The sequence below is a fragment of the Monoraphidium neglectum genome (genome assembly GCF_000611645.1).
Source record: "Monoraphidium neglectum strain SAG 48.87 unplaced genomic scaffold scaffold02341, whole genome shotgun sequence".
Taxonomy (NCBI): domain Eukaryota; kingdom Viridiplantae; phylum Chlorophyta; class Chlorophyceae; order Sphaeropleales; family Selenastraceae; genus Monoraphidium; species Monoraphidium neglectum.
In genome coordinates this window covers 1-9,547 of record NW_014011287.1, presented here as the reverse complement: position 1 = coordinate 9,547, position 9,547 = coordinate 1, and the positions used below count along the sequence as shown (strand labels likewise).

The 9,547-nt window shown below is 65.6% G+C and overlaps 2 protein-coding genes across 2 annotated transcripts; both read left to right on the top strand.

Moving 5' to 3' along the window:
• Window positions 1–2,794: 2,794 nt before the first annotated feature.
• Window positions 2,795–5,985, top strand: MNEG_10500 (COP9 signalosome complex subunit 4; the record flags this gene model as incomplete). The annotated part of the gene is made up of 7 exons (XM_014041029.1): window positions 2,795–3,020; window positions 3,318–3,412; window positions 3,646–3,690; window positions 4,345–4,403; window positions 4,693–4,834; window positions 5,375–5,470; window positions 5,818–5,985. The coding sequence occupies 7 exons, from the start codon at window positions 2,795–2,797 to the stop codon at window positions 5,983–5,985; spliced, it is 831 nt and encodes a 276-aa protein (XP_013896483.1).
• A 969-nt stretch (window positions 5,986–6,954) lies between these two features.
• MNEG_10499 (hypothetical protein) lies at window positions 6,955–8,988 on the top strand (the record flags this gene model as incomplete). Its single annotated transcript, XM_014041028.1, has 4 exons — window positions 6,955–7,171; window positions 7,441–7,572; window positions 7,968–8,600; window positions 8,885–8,988. 4 exons carry the CDS (start codon window positions 6,955–6,957, stop codon window positions 8,986–8,988), a joined length of 1,086 nt encoding a protein of 361 aa, XP_013896482.1.
• Between the last annotated feature and the right edge of the window lie 559 nt (window positions 8,989–9,547).

Below are 9,547 nucleotides of genomic sequence, written 5' to 3'. Positions count from 1 at the left end.
GGGTGGGGCGGCGCGGCGCGGCTCGGAGTCCGGGGGCAGCGGGGGCCAGCATGCGGGCGGGTGAGCGCTTTACAGCACCGGGTTGAGCGGCGCACGGCACCCGAGGGCGTGTTGCACCCAAGGGCCCCTGTAACAACACAGTCTTTCTCATGCGAGGGTCGTGGGAATGCACTCAGGCGGGACACTAATACGTCAACATCCAGGGCGTTGCAGGTGTCTGATCAGCGTCTGGCCAGGCGGGCAGGGGGGGAGTGCGGCTCAGTCTGTGGGGAGCCCGCTGCCGCGTTTGCGGCCCGCTTGCCTGCAGGCGCCGAGACAGTGTGCACTTGATGGGTAAGCACGACTCAGTGGCCAGGCAAATTGCATGGGGGCCTGGGCTTGTGCATGGCGTGTCGCACCACAGGATCTCATCACCATGTTGGGCAGCGCCCATGCCAGCAAAGCACTGCGCAGGGTGACTCAACAAGCGCCCCTTTCGACTCTTGGTTGCCTGATGGTGCATAGTCGAGTTCCCATCAAGCACGGATGCTCCAGCCTGCCGCCTTGCACATGCAGCAGGTGGGGGCCGGAAATGGCGCAGCAGCAGGCAGATCATGCGAGTCAAAGTGCAGCCACTGTAAAGTTGGGCGCTCGCCTTTGACAGTCATTTGCTCCCAGGTGTTGGCCAGCCAGCCTGCCATGTAGGCCCTGCACAGACAGTCAATCCGTCAACAAGTAGATGCTGACCGCTCAAAGTTTGTTGCATGCAGGTCGGACCCGCAGCGAATGCAACCAAACAAGATGCTGATTTTGCACCAGCATCGGCAACTCTGGCGGCCACTGGCAACCAACTGCTGATAACTGCCTTGCCCATCTGGCCCGCACTTCCAGCACGCCCTAGTCCGTACCCGTACACACCAGTGTCAAGACCATTGAAGGAAGTTGGTGACTGCACTCATGCAATTGCCGAGCTGGCAGAGGCCCACCTCACTGTCCAGGATCCGGGTGGCCGACGCTGCCGGCCGAAATCCTCAGCATAACAAGGAGCGCAAGTTCATTGCTTTGGTACCATTTAAAACTCCCATATCTCACCTCTATGCGGAAAACGCCACTCACGATTGGATGGATCTACACGGCTTTGCTTCGATGGAGGCGCGGACTGCCGGCATTACCCAGATCCAACGAGGACGCTTGACTCTGCAGCGATCGGCTAGGGCGAAGCGGTGACGGCAAAGGCGCCAGCGGCAGCAAGGAGGGGGGTTGCAGCCGCTCGCCGCGATGGCACAAATCGCCCAGCAACTGCAACCCGAACGCTTGCGGCCACCCTGCCGTGCCCACATTAACGCGAGCTGCATAGCCCACCAGCGATGGCAGAGAAGCCAGACCAAAAGCAAAAGCTTGAGCTCTACGAGCGGCTGCTGTTGTCCTGGAGAGCCCAACGGTGGAAGCGTGCACGCGTTTGTCAACCACGGTGAGATGGGGTCGGAGGCGCCCAGGGGTCATGGCAATACCCTGTAGGAGCCTTGCGGCCCCCAGAGCTGCCTCGGCCGGCCGTGCTTGCATGTGCAAACACCACAGCGCGGCGCCGCCGCAACGGACCGCGTTGCGCCTGGCTCATGCCGTACCTAGCCATGCGGCACCCCCATACTTTCATCCACAACAGCACCTCGGCACCACCACGCATGCATGCATCGCGCATGCAACCTCACCCGGAACGCATGCAACACCCCAATGACTACCCGACCAACCAGTGCTGTCCGACAACGTCCAGCTGGTCATCAGCAGGCAGGTCCTGCAGGTGCGGGGCAGGGGTGACGCCGTCGCCGGTGACATGGTCCAGCGCATGGCGCGGCAGCCACCATGAGGGAGTGCCCGCATGGCCGTGCCGGCTCGGCCCAGCGCCCATGCATGGCCATGCGCGGGCAGAGGCAGCATGCTGCGTGCTGCAGCCTCTTCCCTTAAGAAGGGGGGAACCTTGGGTTTGGGCTGTCGCGTGTGTTATGTTTCCCTTCTTAAGGGAAAACTTGGGTTTTGGCAACTGGCGACGCCCAGGTAGCCATTTTTAGCTGCTGTGGCACATCACTCGTTGGAATCTGCGGGCCGCAAGGGGAGGGGCGCAGAGGCAGGGCCCGTAGTGCGGGGGCGGCGATCACGCGGCCGCCGAGCCGGCGCTTCTGAGGGCGGCTGCGGGCAGCCGGCCCCTGCATTAGCCGCGGCCTGGCCCCGCCCTTCACCACGCGCTGCCCTTTCTGGCGCCTTTTGGAGGTGCTTCCAAGGCCCCGGTGCCCCGTCCCCCTCCCCGGCCCCCAATCCCCCAACGCCCCAAATCTCCCCCAAACAAACCCCAAGGTGTTTGCCACTGAGGTCAGCAAGCTGCCGGCGGACACCCACAAACTCGTCGCCCGTTAGTGAGCAGCATGCCCCACCCCTGATCAGCGTGGACCCCATGCCGTCCCTATGCTGGCTGCCCGCTGGGGGCTGGCGAGCGCGCGCGCCCACGCATGGCTGGAACAACCAAGCACGCGCGGCTGACATCGGCCGCCGCCATGCCATTCGCCGCCATGCCAAACGCGCCTGCGCATATCCACACCCATCCCCTTCCCCCACAGCGCGCTGGAGAAACTCGCACCGCGGCAGGTGAAAGGGGGGGTGGGAGGTGGGCGTGGCATGGGGATATGGCGGGCTCGGCTTGTCGCGACGGCATCTGCAGCCTTGACAGGCCTCCCGAGGGGACGCAAGCCCTCATATATGCTGGTGCATGACTGCGTCTGGCCGCATGCACTGCATGCACTCGCGCATGCATCTGCATGCATGTATGCATGCGTCGGAAAGCCGCGCGCCGCCGCTGCGCGCGCCCACCGTCGCGTCACAAACGGAGAGGTCGCTCACCCCGGCATCTCCCACCATCCACCCATCATGGCGCCAGGTGTCGTTTGAGGAGCAGGCCACCGTGCTGCGGGAGAACCTGGCAGAGGTTCTGGAGAAAGAGGAGGAGTGGAGCCAGGCGGCGCAGACGCTCGCCGGCATCGACCTCGATTCAGGTGGGGTGGTGGTGGTGGGGTTCTCAAGGAATCACGCGGCCCAAGCTCTCGGAGGGAGCAGGGGCTGCAGTTGGGAGAGTATTAGTCGCGACAAGCGCGCCTTAGGACAGGAGTGCCGCGCGAAGGGTGCTTTGCGCCATCTCGGCCCCAGCAGTGCTATGTGCAGCTGCCGACGACCTTTACAGCCGCATAGCGGCGCGCTTGAACCGTGCTCTGCCAACGCCCGGTACTGAACCAAGCCGCTTCGCCGCTGCGCTGCGCGCCCCACCGTGTTTTCCGCATCAACATCAACAAAAGGTGTCCGCAACGTGGACCCTGCGTACAAGCTGCGCCAGAACGTGCGCATCGCCATGCTGTACCTGGAGGATGACGACCCCATCAGCGCTGAGCAGGTGCGAGCGCATGGTTGTGTGTGTGTGTGTGTGTGTGTGTGTGTGTGTGTGTGTGTGTGTGTGTGTGTGTATGAGTGTATCTGTGAGTGTGCATGTGTGTGCAGGCATGTGTCTGCATGTTGACAATGAGTTGGTCGACATGTTACCACCCTTCTCCCTTCACCCCGGCGCGCGTGGCTCTGCACAGCTCCCTGCTGCCTCCCTGCCCCAACACACCCCCCCCCACCCCGCAGTTCATCAAGAAGGCCAGCAGCCTGATGGGTGCGGCCAAGGACGAGGTCTGGAGCTGCAGTACAAGGTGAGGGGAGGGCGGATCAGGGTTTGGGGTCCAGGGTTTAGGGGCCGCGTCTGGGTTTGGTTTGTGTGCTGAGGGAGGGAGGCGGCGTTGAGCCTTTCAGGCGGCCGAGGTTGAGGTTGAACGAGGGGGTTGCGTGGTGTGCACTTATGAATGCAGGGGGCAGGGTCGCTGCCGATCGTGCACCCAGCTGTCCCTCAGAGCTTGCGCCATCCCTGGGCACCTCAGCCTCTCCTAGTCATCTCACCCTGTGTCGACAACGCGCCCTGCCCGCGCCGCGCCGCGACGTTGCCCCTTTTCAGACATGCTCGAATAATGAACTCGAAGCGGCGGTGAGACAAGCGCTCGCAGGTCACCGTGCATGCAGCTGGCATTGCAGCCGGATGCACGCAACCGTTTGCGCCCGCTTGGCTGCCGCTTTAGTCCTCGCCCATCAGCGCACGGGCCAGAGACTCACTTGTCTTCTCACCTTTTGCCGGGCGACATAGCTTCTGGTGCCTCACCGGCGACACTCGGCTGCTGCCGCTCACTGTTGCCTTGGCCGACGCCTTGATCGGGTATGCTGCAAACGCTGTCGCCTCTTGTCTCGCCTCACAACTATGCATGACAAAGCCCCACCAACCCTCCTTCCCCCCAGCTTCCTGGAAGCTGCCAGCCGTTACTACGAGCTGTCGTCCTCGAGAGGATCCTGCGCAGGTGAGAGCGCCCCTGCAATTACCCCACCAGCCGCACCCTGTTCGCACCGCTGTTTGCGAAGAGAGAGAGAGAGACTACGCAGGCTGTAATGCCCGCGTAAGTTTAGGAAGAGGGGGCTGGCTTGCGGGGCCCGCTGTTTTCGCCTCCTCTGCCCGGCAATCCCACCACTCCGACCCTCGTCCACCCCACCTTGGAAACTCACCTCCAACCTCAACCTTGGAAGCGTGCTCTCAACCCCTCCTCTTCCGCCGCCCGAACCGGCCGCCCCAACCGCCATTCCCCCCCCAAGGGACGAGGTGGAGCTGTTTGGCGGCACCCTGAAGCCCCACCAGCGCGCGCTGCTGCCGGACAGCACCACCGTGCTGGACTGCGCGGTGATGCAGCACAACCTGCTGGCGGCCAGCAAGCTGTACAACAACATCTACGTGGAGGTGGGCTGTCTGGCGGAGGAGATTATAAAGGATTGCAAGGTCTAGGGTTACCTACTGATCAAGTTGGGGTTTAAGACGTTGAGGGTAGACTTTTGTTCAATTTGGAATTGGTCAAAGCGTTGGTTGAACCCTAGACAATGGAACGCCAAACACGATAACATGCGTTGCACGGAGGCTGACTCAGCAATCCGTTGAGGGGGTGTCCAGATCGCGCTGAGTCGAGGCTACCGCGCACCAGCGCATGCCACACTGCAAGCCCCCGCATCAACCGACTTGCGCGTAACAAACGGCCGGCGCTGGCCTCCGCACTCACCCTGCTTCCATGTCAACTCAAAAACATCCCCTTCTAGATCCTGCTCCCGCCTGACAACCCCCCTTGGACACACACACACACACACACACACACACACACGCACGCGTGCACACACAAACACACACACACACACACACACGCACGCACGCACGCACGCACGCACGCACGCACACACGCGCACACACACATACACACAAACACAAACACACACACGCACGCCCCCCCAGGAGCTTGGTGCGCTGCTGGGCGTGACACCTGAGAGGGCGGAGCAGGTGGCGGCGGACATGATGCAGGAGGGCCGCTTGCAGGGCTCCATAGATCAGGTGGGGTTCAGGCAGCGGCCGATACAGACTTTGTGAGAGCGCGTTGGGCCCATTTTGCGAGGGGTGTGAGTGTGTATGTGGGGGGGGAGGCAGGGGAAGGGTTTTCCCGGCAGGAACCAAGGGCCGCCCATGGATGTGAGTATCCCTTTGTGAATCTGCAGCTGACTGGTGAATCGAGGGCGCCGCCGCCCATGGCGCGCGACTGGATGGGGCGGAGCCGCGGCAGCCGCACGCCTCTCACCCACATTCAGGGCTGCCCAGGGCGACGCCAAACCACGAGGCCGGAGTGGCATCACACGCAATCAGCCCATGTTTCGCCCAGATACCCCGCTGCCCCGTGCCGCCAGGTGGCGTCCCTGATCCACTTTGCGGACCGCGAGGAGCCGCTGGTGCCGTGGGACGCGCGCATCAAGGCGCTCTGCTGCCGCGTGAACGACATAGTGGACGCATTCACAGAGCACCCAGAGGCGTCGGCGAACGCGCGGGCTGGCGGCGGCGGGGGCGTGGGGGGCTGACGGCGATGGCGACGAGCTGAGAGGGGCGTGGGGTGCGAGGGCGTTGCAGCCAGCGGGTGGGGCGTGGGGGAGGGGTCCGCGAGCCGCAGTAGTGCGGGATGCGGATCGGGGGCAGGGCGGCGTTGATGCGTTTGGTGGACATGCACAGTTTTTGGCTTTGAAGTGGCCGTTTTATGCGGTTGGTTCGCATCAGGGCGTGTGTGGCATAGCCCACCGGCCCTGGTGGCTGGGTTGTAAGCAGCCATGCTAGGATCTGTGGCGGATGGCAGCCGTGCCATGAGCAGCGACAGAACAGCTGATCTGCGAGGCCGGGTCAGTCGCGAGCCGCGAGCGCGCGCCTGCTGGCGACGCCACATCCGCAACACAGCATGTGACGCATGCACCCCTCGCAGCCGCCCGTCACCCCGCAGGCGGCGGCGATCTAGCTTGTGCAACCTGCTGGCGGAGTGCATCAGGCGGCGGGCCCACAGTGTGGTGAGTGGGGCTTGCAGTAGGGTGAGAGGTCTGGTGTGGTGTATGTATGATCATTGTTCCTCTGGGTGCGCTGGCAAGGCCGGGATTGGCGGCAGCCACGTCCCCTTCCCATGTGCTGGTTTGCACCTGGGCCAAATTGGTCAAACGCATCAAATTTGCAGAGCGCGCACCGTTGACCTCCGCCCTCATCAGATATTTCAATTGTTTCTTTGAATGTTTATCTGGTTTCATTTTCATTGGTGTGTTCCTGGTGGTCGCGCTCGAGCTCGCAGCGAGCCGAGCTCGCCATATACCAGTCGATCGGACCAGGGCTCTCTGCAGATGTGTTTGGAACCGTCAATTTTGTCTCTCTGAGCAGCGCTTGGTGGTGCAGAGGAGAGCTCGTCCGTCGCGGTGCGCAGTGCGCGCCAAGTGCCGCCACGCGGGCGCAACCCGTACTGCTGGCGTTGTAGATCGCCGGCGACGGCGGCCCCCGCGGCCGCGCCGCGCAGGCCCATGGCATCCGCGCAGGCAGAGAACGCGCGGCGGGCCGGCCAGCAGCTACTGGATGGTCTGGAACGCAGCGCGAGCCCCCACCAGGGCTGTCTATATGTCCGCGCCGCCTTTGCCCACGGCGGCCTCCCACTAACGCTGCTCACCTCCATGGCCGTGTGGGAGGAGGCAGAGCGGGTCGGCTACGCCGCGCTCATTGAGCTGGGCACGCCACCGCCAGGTGAGGGGCGGCGGAAGCCGCGGGGGCGCGCCGCGCGCCGAGGGCAATCGCCGTGTGCGTGCACCGGCACACGGGGCTTACATGCGTGCGTGCGCCCAGGGCCCGCCGCTGGCGCCGGCCCGTGCTCGCCGGTCCCTGCCGCGCCGCAGGTGCCGATTGCTCAGCCCTATGCTGCCGGAACCCCCCCTCTCCCAGCGCGGCCCCCCGGCGTCAAACCGTCCCAACCACCCCCAACTGCCGCGGCGTCCCGACCCCTCGCGACCGCGCAGGCACTCGGTGCACGTTCCTGGGCGATTTGCACGGAGACGTGTACAGCGCCGCCAAGGCCTTTAGGGAGTACCTGCGTGCCAGGCGCGCTGCAGAGCGGGAGGGGCGCCCGCTGCCCCTGCTCATTCTCCTCGGTGCGCACCGGGCTCGGGGCCCGGGGAATGATCTGTGTTGGTGGGGTGGGTGAGGGGTGGGGGGCTCAGAGCAGGCTGAGCCTGGCGCCTTGGGCATGCGGTGGGGTTCGGGGGCCTGATAGGGCGCCTGGGGGCGCCGCCTTGCCGGCCCGCTGCACGCGCAACGCGCGGCGCGCGGCCCGACGCCAGCCGGCGCGCCCACGGGCGGGCGTCCGGGGCTTGGAGAGCCGGCGCCCTCATACCTGCAGCCCGACTTGGACACGCATGCTTTTTGCTCGTCCTCATCCATCCATTCATCCATCCACAACCCGCCGCGCCCGTCCGCCGCGCGCTTACCGCCCACCCATTTGCACCGGCCCCCCTCCCCCCAATCTGCCGTCCAACCGCCGCCGCAGGCGACTATGTGGACAGGGGGCCCCAACAGCTGGAGGTGCTGCAGCTGCTCTTTGCCCTGGTCCTCTGCTACGGCGTCAAGCTCGCCCCCGCCCGCGGCGCCGCCGCCTCCGGCGTGGCCGCCCTCCGCGGCAACCACGAGGCGCCGATCCACGCCGGCGAGAGCCTCGCGCCCGCGCCCGGCGGGTCGCGGCGGCGCCAGCTGGCGCACGAGGTGGTCGGCCACCTCGTGGAGGGGGTGAGGGCGCGGAAGGAAGCTGAGCTGGCGGCGATGGCGGCGGTTGTCGCGCAGGACGACGCGGAGAAGCGGCGCCAGCTGGAGGAGGCGGACACGCGCGGCCTGCCGCCGCCGAGGATCGAGGGGTGGGAGAGGACAGAGGCGGGCACGTGGGCGCGGACCGTCTACTACCCAGCGATCGACGGCGGCGACTTTGACGTCCAGGCGGCGCGGGAGGCGGGCCAGGTGGCGAGGTTTTTGGCGTCTGAGAGCTGCCCCGACATGACAGAGCACGGGTGGGGCGGCAAGGCGGTCCGCGGGACGCTGCCGCGGCTCGACGAGCTGCGGGGGCGCGTGGAGGCGCGGCTGGCTGCTGGGCAGCTGCCCAACCTCAAGGACTGCCTGGCCGCCCTCTACGGTGGGTGGATGCGAGTGCGCGGGGTCACTTTCTATGTCAATTGCTCGGGCGGCGTGCCGGCGGGAGCTGCATTCGATGCTGCTTGCAGGCCGAGGATGCCGCTCAGATGCGGCGGGGCCGGTTGGGAGGCCGTCGTCGCCCAGCAATACGTGCGGGTGACGTCATACAGCCGCTGCCTTGCCCTGCAAGCCCCATGCCAAAACGGACGCTGCTGCGCACCCAACATCACCGCGCCACGCCTTGCCCTGCGCTCGCTGCCTCGCCGCTCCCTCCATATCCCGCAGGAGGCCTGGCGCACCTGCCGTACATGCTGCTGGTGCGCAGCCGTTGCCTTTTTAGCATCACGCTCCTAGCTGCCCTGTCTGGCCTGTCTCGCTTTGGGGTGTGAATCCATTCACCCGCCTCCATTCCTTAAAACAACAGGGATTCCTCTCGCGCCCCAGGGGTGCGGAATCCCGCAACCAGCCGCAGCCGCTGGTGTGCCCAGCTGCCTGGAAGCTGCCCCGCCCCGCCCCCCGCGGCTACCCCAGCGCATGCTGTTCCTGCACTGGCTTTCCCGCACACATCCACCCTTGCGACCGCGAGCCGCAGCGCTGAGGCAACCGAATCCCGCCGACTTGTCCCCCCCAAACCCCTCAATCCATGGCGCCCGCCTCAACATTCACACACTGTGCGTGCAATCTCAGGTGGACAAGGCGTTTATCGCCGGCCACGGATGCCTGCCGCCCATCGGCCCCACCCCCGGCAGCTTCCTAGACGCCCCGCGCCTGCTTGCCGCGCTGCGCCGCTGCCGGCGCCTCGCGGCGGGCGTCGCGCTCGTGAACCCGGGCGGCGAGGTCGAAGCGGAGGGGCGCCTGTTCCCGCTGCTCGACGCGCGGGTGGCCTGGAAGGGCCTAGAGCGCCAGATGCGGCAGGGCTGGCGCCTCATCCGCCGCCCAGTGCCCGCG